This window comes from Caretta caretta, chromosome 10, assembly GCF_965140235.1.
Source record: "Caretta caretta isolate rCarCar2 chromosome 10, rCarCar1.hap1, whole genome shotgun sequence".
NCBI lineage: Eukaryota > Metazoa > Chordata > Testudines > Cheloniidae > Caretta > Caretta caretta.
The window spans coordinates 77,165,831-77,182,051 of record NC_134215.1 but is presented as its reverse complement, the minus strand read 5'-3'; the positions used below and the strand labels follow the sequence as shown (position 1 = coordinate 77,182,051).

General features: G+C 45.9%; 1 protein-coding gene across 2 annotated transcripts in view; it reads left to right on the top strand.

Annotated features, from left to right (window-relative positions):
- ADAMTS17 (ADAM metallopeptidase with thrombospondin type 1 motif 17) overlaps positions 1-16,221 on the top strand; it is a 251,727-nt gene that overhangs the window by 6,838 nt on the left and 228,668 nt on the right. For both annotated transcript variants that reach the window (XM_048867620.2, XM_048867619.2), the window contains exon 3: positions 8,284-8,449. In XM_048867620.2, coding sequence (XP_048723577.1) covers positions 8,284-8,449 — 166 coding nt within the window. The remainder of the gene's footprint in view (positions 1-8,283; positions 8,450-16,221) is intronic.

Below are 16,221 nucleotides of genomic sequence, written 5' to 3'. Positions count from 1 at the left end.
CCCTGAGTGCTAGCAGGCTTATCAGCTGTACAGACCCCCTTACCCCCACCCCCCAAGTAAAAGAAAACATGAACCCTGTCTGCAGGTGACTTTCAGTCATTCATTTGCCTTGTGGCGTCCAGCATGGTGGTATGTCTCCATTTGGAATTGGGAGTTTTCAAAGATTGTATTTTAAGTATTAATTCCTTCGCTTCTCGTTCCTGCCAGAGTCTCTGTGAACTGCTAAAATGAGACACTATTCATTCCACATTTGATTACTATGTTTGTACTTCAGTGACAACATGCAAAATATGCAGGGCAATGGTGAAGGTGGTTTTGGTTATGCGCGGCTTGAATTTTTGACAGTGTTTAAGTGATTGCGCTTAGAGATGAACTGAGGATGTCATTTCTGTGTATTAGGTTTAGACTGACTTTCGGATCTCTCGTTTGACGTGGTGTCTGTTCTGGTTTAGAACCCAACCTGAAACCAGAAATCACTGGGGCAGGTTTGGATCCAGAGACTTGTCTGAATTACCCTTTGCATGGCCCATTCTAAAATTTGGAGGCTGGGGGTTTGGATTCAGACTATCACTAGTTTAAATACACATATTCCTGAAGCTAAGATGTAAGTGAAAGATTCAGTGTTTCCCTCTACCAGCATCATTTATCTTAATTTCCACACCGTATTTCCAGCCCCTTTGAGTTCAAGCAAAACTTTGTGCAGCCTCTTTTGAGCGGAGTAGATCAGTGGAAGCAGATTACCTATAGTACAAAAGCTGGTCAAATAAAAACCATGAGGTCCCCATTGTACGATGAAGCAAAGTGATGGAGGTTACACTCAAAGGAATAAATTAAAAGCTGGGAAACCGTCAAGGTTTTCCAGCATTGTCCTCCATATTCAGCAGAGAGAAGAGGACTTCTTTTCTTTCCAGCTCCACACACAAAAGGGAAAGAACAGCAGAGCAACGAGGCCATTCCATCTAAGCTTTGGAGCATTTTGCATAGGCCATTCTTCTTTAGATGGATGTGGACAAGCTTTGGCAAGTTTGCACAAAAGGAGACGATAAAGTTTTCGGCTGGACACAGTTGAAAATGTGACCCAATCAGGTGAGCATTGTTCGGGAAATTTGAGTAGTGAGCTAAGGGGCCCTGCCCTTCGAGGGGCTAAACATGCTCCAGTACTGTTGAATTCAAGATGAAGTAGTCAAGCTATAGTAGATAAGTTGCGAGAAAGTCCGTGCTGTTAGAGAAATGGAAGGGAATTTTTCTTCCCCAGCTTGCGTGGGAGGCGCTGCACGGGTGGAAATAATAACACCGAATGCTGCTTGCTATAGCGTGATGGTCAGGACTTCTGAGCACCAGACGAAAGGAAGACAGTGCACCCATAAGTTAGCTGCAGTAGGTAGGAATATCGACCATGTCTGTCGTTAGTCCTCCTCCCACCTCAATGACTTCCTCTTTATTGGCAGACAGGAAGTTGCAGGAGTAACTAAATGCCTTGGAAAGGCCATCAAGCCTGGGTGATGGTAGGGAGCGTTTGGTCTATTCAGCTGCTGGCTCTGGGGAGCCCAATCCAGAGGTTCGACACTAAAAGTACCCCAGCTGATCTCTTCTGGGGTGACAGTGTGATTGTAGGGGAAGGGGTGGTCTCTAGGAAAGACACAAAGAAGGCCCCAAACAGGTGGGTTGAGGCCTGGTTGTGCAATGTGGAGTGACTGGAGAACTCGTGAAATTAAAACATTTCAGAGTCACAGCTGAGCAATTGGAAAGGGAGTCTGTCAGACTGTTTAAAACTGTGTGCACGTGCCTATGTAATTAATCTCCAATGCCTACTGAGCACTTAGGGGCAAGGACGCCTCTGTTAAAGATTCAGCACCCCCCGCCCCTCCAGTTAAGAAAAGAGAGTTCCCACTACACATTTCTGAGACCCTCCTGCAAAAGGTTTGCAGGATTGGGCTCATCAAGTATAAAAATCACCCTCTGAGAAATCCTCCCACAAAACAAGATGTCTGGTGGAACATTCCTAATTTTTCCGAAGGAAAAGAAAGCAAACTTCCTTTATTCAGGATGAATAATTAAAAAAAAAAAAAAGACATAAACACAATTAAAAAAATCCTCTGTAGGCCACTTTTAAATGTATATTTTGTTACCTTTTTATGGGTGGTGTTAAGGGATGCTCTGGTATTGAAAATGGTGGTACAAACAATGTGAATGCTGGATTGTATTAGCATGTGGTATGGACCAGAACCAAAAGCAGTGCACTTGTGGAAGTTTGGATTTCCATCTCTAATTAGCATCATTACGCTTTGGCTACTCTAGTATGTCCTGAAAAATCATCCAACCTTTCCTTACCTCTGATACTGTTCCATCAGTAATAGCTAGGGTCCTAACAAATTCACCGGCTGTTTTGGTCAATTTCATGGTCATAGGATTTTAAAAATTGTAAATTTCATACCACTGGGCTGCTGCTGGCAGCCGCGCTGCCTTCAGAGCTGGGCAGCTGGAGAGCGGCAGCTGTTGGCCGGGAGCCCAGGTCTGAGGGCAGAGCTGCTGCCAGCCGCAGCGCAGAAGTGAGGAGCGCGTGGTACGGTGTGGCCACCCTTCCGTGCTGATGCCTGCAGAGCTGGGCCCTCCTTCAGCAGCCGCCGCTCTCTGGCCATCCGGCTCTGAAGGCAGCGCAGAAGTAAGGATGGCAATATCGCAGCCCCTCTAAAATAACCTTGTGGCCCCCCTGCAACTCCCTTTTGGGTCAGGACCCCCAATTTGAGAAATGCTGGTCTCCCCCATGAAATCTGTGTAGTATAGGGTAAAAGCACACAGAAGACCAGATTTCACGGTGGGAGACCAGATTTCAGAGTCCGTGATGTGTTTTTCATGACCGCGAATTCGGTAGGACCCTAGTAATAGCCAAAGATGGGAGCACGGCGGTAGCCAGGGCCTGGGGCAAGTCTGGACAACACAACGGTAGAAATGCTGGAGAATGGTCTTCCCTGAATGCCAGTGCTAGGTCAGCCCGAGCAGTTCCTTGTTGCTACCATCGGAGGCAGTGTAATGGTGTGAGCTCTCCTCCAAAAGCATAGTGTAGATAAGGGCTTAGGGCTTGTCTACACTTACAATGCTGCAGTGGCCTAGCTACGCTACCGTAGTGCTTCAGTGTAGCCGCTACCTATGCCGACGGGAGGGGTTCTCCCACTGGCGTAGTTAATAATCCACCTCCCCTAGAAGGGGTAGTTAGGTCAACGGATGAATTCTTCCAGCACTCCAGTGCTCTCTACACAGCAACTCAGGTCAGTTTAACTACACTGCTCAGGGGTGGATTTTTTACACCCCTGACTGCCGTAGTTAAACCGATCTACTTTTGTAGTGTGGACCAGGCCTTATGGCAAACAAGATACTGTGTAGACACCAGGAGGGTGATGAGCTACTGGTAGCAGAAGAGTAGATTAGTGTTAGCAGATGTTTTCTTGCATGAGTGATCGATGTGTATACAAGCCTCTGGGAAGCGGAGACTGTGTTTGAACTCCTCATTGATCACATAAAGAAATAAGGCAGGGGATGTTTTCTGCTGGAGAGACATCTTGAGTTGATCAGAGATTGAAAGTTGGATAGAAGGCAAAAGAGGGAACCATTTATTGTTCCTGGGGTGTGGTGTGGCTGGGGGAAGGGTAGACGTCTTTTTATTTTGTTATTTGAATTGACTTGCAGTTCACTTGCATGCCTTGTGAGGGTGAAACTATTCCAGCCTTGCTGCTAACTGCACTGAGTGGTTCTGTCAGTTGTAATGTCCTGTCACACTAATTGTAAAATCCAAGTTAGATTCATACCTCTGATGACAGTGAATTTCTAGAGCTTCTGTGGAGCAGCAAATAAGCCCCCACACTGAATTTTTCTGTTCGGATAACTCTCCTGTCTCAGGGTTTTGAAGGCAGTCGGCTGATGGCTTCTTGCCTTCCAGCATACCCAAGCTCTGCTGTTATTTGATGTAATGACGTTGCTTGTCATATGCTATTGCTTACATATTTTCTTTGAGAACAGCAGCATAAAGACCACGGGAAGTATCCAAGATTGTGATCTCTTCCCCCACCCCCCCCAATGTAAATTGACAGATACGAAACTTTATTTAATTGGAATGATTGAAGAGAATTCCACAGCCGGAGACTTGGGAAAACCAGCCTCAGCAGTGATGTTGCATTGTTAGTAACTCCAGAAACCAGCCCCCATTCCATGCCTGAGCTAGTTAGGGGTAGATTGTGCTAAGGGAAATTTAGTACAGCCTTGCTCTGATGCTGATGTCTCGTTTGAAGACTGGTGCAGTCAGTGGATTTGGAAGCATCAATCTGAACAACAGTATTTGTTGCAAAAAAACAAATTAATGAACTGAGTCAGTCAATAGTCAAGGCACTAGGTCATTATGTCCCTGAGTGAACCAGAAAGGCTTCAGCACTCCATACCAGCAAATTTGGGGGAAATGGTAAATCTCTTTAGATGTATTTGATGGGCCCAATCCTGCAAACTTTCCATGCCTCAAACTCCAGTTAATAAGCTTGTAGGATTAGATCCTAGATTCCTTCTTAACTGGTGCCAGGGTAGAGACGTGTAGCTCTTTTCCTTCATAACTGAGAGGAAGGAGTTTTTGCAATTCCAAAGCAAATGTGAAACATAAGGACTTGCCAGTGGTTTAAATTATTTTTGCACTTGATGCCAGAAAGTTGGGCTAATGTTAGGTGGTGATGAAACTGACTTCTTCTTACATATTTTTGGCCCCAGAGAAAATGGCTGGCATAGTTTCAGGAGCTCTGGTGTGGTTTTTAGTACCACAGCACCAGATTTACAGCCCTTCTCCTATATAATTAAAACCTATATTTAAAAAAAAAAAGGGGGGTGGGGGTTGGGGCTGCCTCCCAGCAGGAAGGTTGGAATAAGGAAAGCATGTAGTGAAGAGCGTCCTAGGGGAAGCTAGAGTTATTGCTTTCTTCAAAATGACCCTGGCAAAGCCCACTTTGTTATTAAAGATAAGAAGCCTGACTCTTCCAAAACTCCAGTGTGGAGCAAGTTATGTGAAACTATTAGGTGTTCCGTGGGACCCACAAATCACCGTTATTCTTGCACATAAATAGCACCTTCCATTTGGGACTCTCTCTATTTGTAGTATGCATAGATGAACTTCCCCTCGGAGCCCTCCTTTGAGGTAGGGAAGTCATTGCTATCCATGTGTAAGGATTGGGAAGGGCTGACCTGGAGCACCAAGGGGTTTTAAAGCCCAAGCTTTCGAAAGTGGCCTCTGATTTTTGGGAGGACTCCACGTTGGGTGCTCAGTTCTCTCCAATTCCTAGACGTTCTGTAGAAATGAGAGAGTTAACAGCGTCTAGTGGAAAATCCTTCCATGGGAATCCGGGGGCCAGACTCTGTCAATGGGATGGCCCAGGTGTAAGTGAGCACAGGATCTGGCGCTCTGTGTGGAAACACAGAATGTACGGTATGTAAGTAATGTACATTTTAAATCATGTTAGTGCAGTCAGCGGTTGAATGTCCTGCACGAGCACGTATGTGCAGATCCCTTCTTTGGATGCTTGTCTGACTGGCATAGAACACGTTGAAAAACCCATCTAGTCTCGCTTTCCCTATCCCGTGGCTGTTACATACGTGTGCCCTGCAGAGAGAGGTGAACGAACGCAGCCTGAGCCCTTTTAAAGTCAAGCTAACATGCACTACAGGCCAATCTAACATGTGCTGAATTTATAGGAGCCTTCCAGTTGACTCCAATAGAAGTTGGATCAGACCCTTAGTTGTGTAGCATACTTTCAAGGGATCATATACGGTAAAATGTCCTATTTTTAAAATGGTTTGTTTATTTTATAGTAATCAAAATAATTGATGAATCAGTGCAATGAAAAAAGTCGGTATGTATTATCAGAAAACTAGATTATCAGCACACCCCTTTTCTCCCCTGGGTTAGTAATCTCCAGCGGGGTGAGTAAAAATGGAGAGCGTTTTAAAAGATTTTGGCTAGGGTGAGATCCTCACCCTACTTGGTCCCCTCTGTGCCAGTTAAAGGGCTGGCATGGCTTAAAGGGGCTCCAGAAAGTACTGGATTTGGCTGGCAGAGGAGTCCCCTGATGCAGGAAGTGTGGAAGACAGACTTGGAGCAGTCCCTCACAAGCCCAGCATAAGAGTCTGGGCTGGTGGCAGGGCTACTGCAAAGACTTGGGGCTGTGCCGTGGCCCTGAGGGCAGCCTGGGGAGGCTGCTCTTATTCAGACAAGCCCCAGGGCTGTCTTTGTTACTCCAAGGGCAGCAGAGAAGCTCATAATTGGGAGGACACAAAAGTGGCTTAAAGCCACCCTAATCTCTCCTTCCCTAGGCTGTGAGTTCTGCGTCGTACCTCGCAGAACCGCAGCAGGTAGAATCTCACAGTCTTCTACTTCTGGTGTTTTTTGACTTGGTTGCAGTTTGTTCAGCTGGGGCAATGAGAGTAGCCGAGTAAAGCTCACTTCTGTTTACAGGCATTTTTCCTGGCCTGGCTCTTGTGAGCTAGCAAAGACCATTCACTAACCATCCATACTGGCGACTGGGTCAATCCTATTAAAAGAACTGGTTTCACTGAAATGATCAAAATAATTATTTTGATTGTTGTTCACAAAATGTAAACTTTGGGGCACAGCCTGCCTGAGAGTGCCGCACCCCTTTGGAATTGTGTGCTCTGGTGTGGGACCGGTGTGTAGCTTGATTGTCTGTTGGGCTGCACCAGTCCATTTCGGGTACAATTTTCAGAAGGACACAGAGCTGAGTATTATGGAAAGAGGACCTAAATATTGGGTTTCTTCAGCTTTCATGACAAGTAATGCCTGGTGCTTTTTCTCCATTGATCTCAAAGCACTTTACGAAGGAGTTCAGTATCATTAGCCCCATTTTAAGGATGAGAAAACTGAGCACAGAGAAGCGAGGTGAGTTTCCCAAGGTCATGCAGTAGGCCAGTAGCAGACCAGGGAATAGAAGCCAGGTCTTTTGAGTCCCCATCCAGTGCTCTGTCCACTGGGGAACACTGCAAATAGGCAAGGCCATGTTCTGTGAAGAGGAATGTAGGAACTAACTTGTCTGCTGCAATGGACATCACCTTAACCTTGTGTTCTGGAAATGAAACAAAGAGGATCAAAGACATATAAAATGTTAGCATGTAGATAGTGATGATCAGATTTCATAAGTAGGGAAATCCACTCTAATGTCATGCATGAGAGATGCAGCTCTTTCCGTTTATAGGAGTGGGTGTGGGGGGGTTCATTCTGAGTAACAGTAAACGTACAAACTTAGTGTTTCAGATAAAGTCCAGCAAAGAAAAGCCAATGGGAGTTTATTACTGGCATCTTCAGGGTTGTTAAAAAAGAAGAGCCCCTGACCATCTGGATGTGTGTCTGACGCATATTCAGCTTTACCCAAATCGTAAGAGGCCTCATCCTTTCCATTATCATTCATCTCTTCCATTATCATCCACCAAATCTTTTCCCTTTCCCCAGCTCTGGCCTCCTGACTCATCCAACACTTGTGTCCTTTCCAGCGCACTTGGCTCTTTGGCTGATCCACTAGCCTGTACTTGGCGGCTTCCATTTCGACTGCCCCCCCCTTACAGTTCTCTATCTTCTTAACCTCCAGTAGCGTCCCCCCATTCCTCGCCCAGCTATTGCTGGTACTCCACGAAACACTAGACCAGTTTGCTAGGTGAGAATCTGGCCCTGTATTTATACTTTGGGGTCTCAATTGGTTTTCTAGCTTTTCTGAACCAGTTTGTGCATCCCACCTCTTCTTGTCAGAGACTCCTCTAGCTCCATAGTTTAATATGTCCTAATATTAAGAAGTTTTTTTCCTGGTGTTCATAGTGTTTTTATAAAATTTTAGGAAAATGCATGTGTGTGCTCCCACAACTTCAAAAGGAACAGATTCTTCAGTCTGACCTTTGTGTTAGCTGCTAAATACTTTGAGGCAGGGACCATCTCTTTGTTATGTATGTACAGCACCTAGCACAATGGAGCTTCTAGATGCTTCAGTAATACAAATAATTAATACTCTTACCTTCCACTTAAACGCACAAACAATGGGTGGAATCTATGGGCTGCGTCATGCTGATGAGACTAGATGATTGTCTTGGTCCCTTCTGGCCTTAAAATGTATGTGTACTCACAAATGAGCTTGAAAATGCATTGCTGTGAAGCGATCTAGTGGGAATAAGAAAAACACTGAGCACAAAGAGATCTGGGAAATACAAATAGTTAACATGCCAAAGGAACTAATAATTTTTCCCCTGTGTGGACAGATTGGCTATATCCAGATTGGAACAGAACAGTTGCTAATCCAACCTGTCAATATCTCGGAGACCTCGTTCAGTGGAAGAGAGCATTTCATCAGGCACAAACGATCCTCGAAATCCAGCTATCCTGCTAAATCCCAGGTCCCTGACCAGCCCTGCAAAGTCATATCAGGTGAGTTTGAGAAAAGGCACAAGAGATCAACTGCGTGAATGCATTACGATCATGACTGTTGTTCTGTCAAAGATCTGTGTTCACCGGTGCTCCAGCTCTGAATTTTAGGACAGTAAGAGGTAGTGATGAATGACATGGTGATGGATCATTCAGGTAGAGAGGGTTTAAAAGTCAATTATGCGAATACAAACATAAATAGACCCATATGCTGGGTATTGTTTAAATAGTTTGAAAAATAAATATGGTCTGAACCTTTGCTTAAATGGGTTTCTTCGAGTTACACTGTAATGAGAGGCTATGAAGAGTGATTATAACAGGCTAGAGAATTAGGACCCCTGGTTTCTATGCCTGTCTCCCAGCATTCTGATCTTGGACAAATCTCTTAACCTCACTGTGTCTGAGCCTCCTCCTCTCTAAGTTGGTTAGAATAATACTTGCCCGTGTCGCAAATGTGGATGCTTGTGAAGTGCTGTGAGAACCTGATTGAAGGCACTGTACACTGTTCCACTTTTAATGGGCTGATCTTACAGCATTTTAAGTCAATGGGAGTTTTGTCAATTGATGTCAATGGGAACAGGATCAGGCCCTGCCTGAGAAAACACTCTCGTTTACACGCCTAGCTTTGTCATTTATTTATGAATGCCGAAGATTCAAAGGTGCCTCTTGCAGAGAGTGATCTCAGGGGATTGTTTGTAGGAGGGAAGAGGTGTGTATTCCATCCCGGATGGTACCGTTAGAGTTTGAAATGCATAATTGGACTATCTGGTAGGGGGCAGAGATGGGCAGAATTAATTTTTGGTAAAAATTGTACGAGATCTAAAAATATTCAGTTTGTCCTCCACACATTTCATCTGTCTGAATTCAGACTGTTGGATCAGCCAACCGTTAATATAAACAGTGATGCAAGTCATGCAGCCAGATGAGCAAACTTATTTCTCATTGAATTTGTAAATGCGTACGTGAATCTGAAATTGTCAAGGGTAGTGTGAACCCAGATTTCACACCTGAAATCTGGCTTGGGTTTGGTTCCTGCCACTTGATTTTTCGGCGTGACATTCTCAGCAAATTTTGGCTTATCTATTTTGGGAGTAAAGATCTTTTAAAATGGCTGCTCACAAAAACTGGTTTCCTTTTGATCATTTAAGATAAATGAAATGTCCTATTCAGATGTCCCACTTTCCTGGAGATGAGCCTCAGGAAGCTTCCTGTCTCTCTCTAGCCCTGTGAACCCAGGCTGGAGCTCCAATGTGGTGGACTCCTCCTTTGCAGCAGCCTCCTTAGCAAACAATTTTCAATGCCTCTGTATTTGTATCTTTGGAGTCAGTTTGGTGTGTGTGCATGTGTCTATCTTCTGTGGGGTTTATAGGCTTTAACTGGAGGATAGTGTCTGAACCAGAACCCCAATCCAACCCCCTGGGGATGATGGTTATTTGAAATCAGCCCTAGATCTGGCTCTTGTGAATAGAGCATCTCTCTCTCTAAGGTGCTGAACCCGACTCCTAGTGCCCCTTAACTAGTTGGGGTTTGGATTCTGAACCCAAATTGTGTCCTCATTCCTATCTCTGGAATCCCCATATACATGGATGACTGAGGGAGGAGAGGGTCTGCTGAAATCACTGGGTGTTCGGGAAGTTCGGAATTGCCAGTCTTTGATGATAACAGAGTGGGATAATGTTAGAACTATTTTTTTTATTAAACGAAAAGGAGGACCGAAGAGGATGTAATTATATAAGCAACAAACCCCAGGTTCTCCACTGGGATAAGAGAGAGCAAGAATCTCATTTAATCAGTGGCACTTGTGTTCTTAGTTAACATTTCTCTGCCTATTGATATCCCCCCCCCCCGCTCTTTCCTCCTACCCCTTTTTCACCTCTTCAGTCACCCCAGAGGAATAAAAGCCAAAAGCTTGGGTAAGTGTATCCACTTGGAGAGTTTTGTGCCTATGAGCCCCTGCAAATCTTCTCAGCCTTTCAGTATGTAGCAGCTGTAGTGAAAACATTGAATAAATGCAGCTGTTCCCACTGCCCGTCTTACCTCCCCCCCCCCCCCCGCGGTTCTATTTTTTGTTGGATGTTAATAAGAAAACAGCTGGTGATATTAAAATACCCTCAGAGATTCCAAGAAGATGTATGAATGTTTAGTGACCATGTCCTGGCTCCTCCCAGTTTTAAGACCTAGGGCCAGATCTTCAGCGAGTGTAAACTGATGTAGCATGGACTTCAGTGGAGCTCTGTCCATTTACACTAGCTGGGGATCTGTCCTAGAAGGCTGAACGCACAGATTTCTTACATACTCTGCCAAGCCCGGTCTCATTTCATGAGCGGCACTATGTTCCTACATGTTTTGTTCCCCTTACCTCTTCCCCTGCTCCCCATCATTCCTGCTCCCCACTTCTTGTACTGGGTGAACTCTGTGCTGGGTGGAGCAGTGGCAGACAACTGCTCATGCTGCGTGCACTCTCTGACGCTATGTTGCTGTGGGGCAGTCAGGGAAGCAGTAGACGTGGGAGTTGAGGTGCTCAGGAGTAGGGTTGATCAGGTACTCTGGGCAGAGTAGAGAAGATCAGGAGCTGGAGCTGCTATGGGACATTCAGGGAGGTGGCAGCCATGAAGGTCACTGATATTGAAACCAGCAGGCTGTAGGAAAGGCAGTTGCGGTTAGACTTGAGGAGCTGGAAGGATTGTAGTGAGGTGGACAGAGGGCCTCAGAAAGTTTGCATATCCTCTTGTTAAAGGATGCCGCGTTTGGGGATTTAACCTTTGGACCTTAGCTCATTAATTTGGATTGTCTGGTCAGTACTGGTTGCTGATTGTTGACAGAACGCGGTTTAAAGCAGAGACCCTGTTTTCTCTCGTGTGTTGTACAGAGCTGAGCTCTTACCTCACCAGCGGCGGTTGTTGTGATGGGTTCAGACCCCAAAACCCTGGCTCCAAACCCCCTGAACTGTGGGGAGAGCAAGATCTGGATCGGAATTTGGCAGCTTGGGATCATCCCTAGTGAGGCTGACATGTCTCATGCCAGAGGTTGCTCTTGCACATGCAGCATTTTGGACCTCTCAGGCTTTCCAGAAAAGATTTGACAGCTACGTGCTGTAGTTACTGCATCTCTATTACTTACAGCAAATACAGTATTTACTAACACAGGATAAAATATGATCATCCATAGTTTTAAACTGTGCTTGTCAGGAAAACAGCCTGTGTGCGTGCGGTGTTGCACATTACAACTCATTAGTCAGCTACACCTTCATTCTTCTAGTCCACTGAGACGCAGTGGGCTGCCACTGCAAAATTAAAGCCATTTCTGCATGGTGCAGCGCTCCCTTCGCTCATTTGCTCCACTGGAGTCCAGGGAGCGCAGAACTTTGCAATACTGGGCTCCTCGTTTATTTACAGCCTTTTGACGGTGATCAGTACCATCGTATCTGAGCACCTTGCAGACCTTTGCGAATCTACCCTCGCAACGTTCCGGTGAGGTAGGTCGGTGTCAACCCCATGAGGGAGATTAAGAGCCTGATCCAAACCTGTTGAAGTTGATGGAAAGTCTCCCATTGACTTAATGGGCTTCGGATCTGATCCTAGGTGACCTGCCCCAGGTCACCCAGGGAGTCTGTGACAGCTGGGAACAGCCCCAACCTCTTGAATCCCAGTCCTGGACGTTGACCACAAGACTGTCCTTCCGCTCTGGCAAGGTTCATCTTGTGTTCCACATTACGGGACTGAGTTTGCAAACCTGCCAGGTGGACGTGCAGCTCAAATGTACAATGTAGGAATCTTCTACTGGTTCAAGCAGCCACTGCCACAAGTTGAATGTCAGAAAATAAGGGAATTGCTCATGGGCCTTCCTGCTAAAAAGCAAACTCCTGAATGTTTTTCATTGTTGCAGGAAAGAAATGTAAGTCATGGTTGTTAATAGGCTTAGCACACTAATGACCTAATTGACTTCTGTCTGGTTTGGATTAACTTTTGTGCACAAGGAGTTTAGAAACAGAAAAAAAAAATAATCCTCTCTGCCACACCGAGGTCCGTTCCTAGTGAAACAGCATGGAAAGGATATGTGAGCGGCTTGCTTCCAAGCTTTCTCATGGGAATAAAAGACTTCATTACTAAGAACTGGAACTAAGGAACTGTCCAGATTTCCATTAGGGACCCCAGTTTGCTTGTAACTTGGCTGTCAAATATGACACAGGCTGAAATTTGGCATGCACGGTCAGAGACTGCAAGTGTTTAAGAAATATGTTTAGACACTATACATTTTATATATACTCACATAGCGTGGAACTATATATTGTGTATACATACCAACACTCACGCATGTATAAATATGAATTAAAGGGTTTATTGTTTTTAAGCTCTGGGAGTGCCATGGTTTTGAATATTTACCAATTCTTAGTTGTTTTTTGTGTGTTCTTAGAACTTATCAAAGCTGCTCTTTTTTTTAGTTTTTCCTTCCGAACCTTTGTAACTCGGCGGACAGTAAAGTGAACTAGTGCCACTTTAGATTTATTATTTTTTTGGGGAGGGGAGGGGGGTGTAAAAAAATAAGTAAAGCTTCAGATGATAAGGTTTTAAATAGCACTGATTCTACCTCTCAACGTTTCCAAAGGGTAAAGCGGGATGGGTCCTGCTCCCAGGGAATGGGAGGTCTTGGGGGAGGGGGGGGTCAGGTGCTGCCCCCCCCCAGGAGGGAGGCCTGAGGCGGAATGGCAGAGTGAAATTGCTCTATGCTCACCCCATAGCGGCGGCTCCTGTCTCCTGGGGCTGGCTGGGCTTGTCTCCTGGAGCCAGGCTTTGCTACCTGGCACGGGGTCACATTGTAATGCCATTGAGGTTTGGCCCGGCCCCCACACCCCATGCTGGAGGGTCAGCTGGGCTAAATTTGAGGGAGCTGCACTGCAGCCTGGGGCACATATTCAAGCACCACTCCTTCAAATTTGGCCCAGCTGCCCTCCTGTTAGTGGGGGCTAGGGCTAAACCTGAGCAGCGCTGTGACCTTGCGCACCAGGGGCAAGGTTGCAACACCTGGAGCAGGGAGCTGAGCCCAGCCAGCCCTGTGGGACAGGAGCCACTTCAACTGGGTCAGGCGGTTTCGGGGGTCAGAGCAGGATAGTCCCACGAAACCCGGGACTGTTAGGAGGTACGAATGACTGATCATACACGTGGGTCCACAGGACTGTAACCAGTGCAAGTAGATGCCAGTGGAAGGATTCCCACTGGCTGCAATGGGCCTGTAATGTGTTAATGTACTCACCTGTAAAGACACGTGAGCTGTTGGAATGGCTCCTGGGGGACGGGGAGTGCGTATAAGAAGAAAGCAAAATAAATTAATGTAGAAGAAAGGGAAAGCAAAAATGCCCCATCTGGGGGTTCACCTGTGTGGGACCCAACTTTCCCAAAGGCACTGTCCTTTGCCTCCCAAACAGCAAATGCGTCATCCTTTGCCTGAGGATCTGTGCAAGGGGGAGAAGGAAACTGAGCTGGACTGCTCCCTGGGGACTTTGTAAGGGTTGTCATTGAACATCTGTAAAATGTCACCTTTAGTCCAGCTGGTGTCAGTGACGCTCCCACAGGTTACACTGCACAGCTGACCAGTGTTCCTCTTCTGAGAGGCACCGGGAGCCAAATTACTCCTGGAATAACACGTGGAAGGGACAATGGCCAGTCTGAATACTGGCCCATGTTGATGCTGCATTGGCAGTATGCATGTGCCCTGTGTTCTTAACGTGGCTTGTCTAGAGCATCTAGTACATAGGTAGGAAAGCGTGCACATGAGTAAATAGATGCCCATGCATTCCTATGTCATCCACCGTACTCCCTATGCCCAAAGTGTTGGGCTAATCATGGCCCCCAAGATTTATGCATGGAACACCTCATCCTGAACAAGAGTGGGGGCTTAGTGACGCCCCCAGCAGCATCTCCATTCCCCACCCACCCCAGACCCCATGCAGGGCTATGTAGTGGACAAGGAATGGGCATCATGCAAGCCAGGGAGAGGAAGGGGTAGGGCTAGGGGGGACCAATAATCCCCCTTCACCAGCCCTGTGATGCTCATGGTGGAAAGGTAATATATTCTCGGGCTTTATTTTCCATGGCCTTTTCTCTATGGGACTTCCCCTTTAGAAGTGGGTCCACTGGCGCTATGCTCCCAATGACAAGGGTCAGAGATGCTGCAGAGTGCCGTGGGCTCCCACTGATTCCCTTTCTCCCCTAGTATCCATTGGGTTGGTGGGCAGCTCTTCAATCCATCTTCCTCTGAGATAATAAGGGAACACTCTACAAGAGGAAATCTTGTGCAGGTTCCCCCTCCCTTTGCCACTGGCTCTCCTGGCTTTTCCTATGCTGGGGAGTAATTTGGCCCTCTATGTAGAAAGTTAATCTAATGTTGTACACAGTAGATGGAAACATCTTCTTACCCTGGGCCTAATTGTATAGGGGTTAGATGCAGAATTCATGTATGGAGCAAAACCTTGTTATAATGCCCTGATCTATGCTGACATTGCTACACCAGGGTGGGGGGCACCCTCTAGTGGGCGGCACCAGATGGTTGAGCCATTTTCTTAACAGCTTGCTTATTAATGTTGTTAATTTGGGGCTTGTAACTGCTAGTGTGATACAATCAGGTTCTGGGCCCTATTGTGGTAGGCACGATAATAATGAAAAGATGGTTTCTGGGCTAAAGAGCTTACGTCTATGGCAATGGTGGATAACAGCCTCCAAACCGGAAAACCGCAACACAGCAGAGAGATGGTTCTGATGGATGCAATATGTCATGATCTCAGCTGTCTAGCCCGTAACCAGTCTGTTCTGTCATTGTTTGCCTTTCCCTAAAGTTCCGGTTCATGAGGTTTGTGGCCGTCGGCATGGGAAAGCCAGTCGGCTTAAGCAGTGACTGTCCTGTTGAAATACAGGACAAAAGTGCAATGACATTTCTGCCTGCCTCTTTCAACACCCCCAAATGTAGCTACCCAGTGGTGTCACCGGATTAAAATTAGCCTTTGCATCAAATTTTCAAAAGCACCGAAGTCCTGTTTTCAAAAGTGACACAGACACTCGGGTGCCTATGGCTTGTCTACATGGTGAGTTACAGTGTAGCAAGCCAGCAATTCTACAGTGTGCTCTGTAGTAACCATCCCTCGTGGATAGTGCTACGGTACAGTGAAAGTCCGGAAGTATGGCTTCGCGTACTAGTAGACCTCACTGTGTAGACAAGTCCTTAGACTCCTTGAAAAATCAGTTGTATTTCGGAGCCTACGTGCCACATTTCTGCAGGATTTTGCTTCTTCAGCTCTTGGAGCTTTTGAAAAAGTTACCCTTTCATATCAGCCATTAAGTATTGTATGAAGTCTTGTTGAACCCTCAAATGGCAATATAAAAATTAGGCTTGTGCTAGATGTTATTTAATATTATTTATAGTCTCATTACAGTTATTAGAGAGGGGGCCACAAACATAACACATTACATATACTGAGCCAGATCCTAAGCTGGTGGAAATAGGCCTATTCCATTAACTTCAGTAACACCACACCGATTTAGACTAGCTGAAACCCTGGCTCAATGTATTTGGCATATTTCTTATGCCATCAACAATCCAGTGCATGGGAAAGGATTTTCTCAAGGTTTCTTGGAGGGACGGGAAAAATCCATGTTAAAAAGATAGAATCTAACCACATTATGAAAGCAAAGCAGTCTCTCTTAACCAGCTCATAAAATGTTCTGTTTCTTCGGGAAATGTAAAGTTCCCTGATAACTTTTCCAAAGGTCTCTGGTGATGTATTA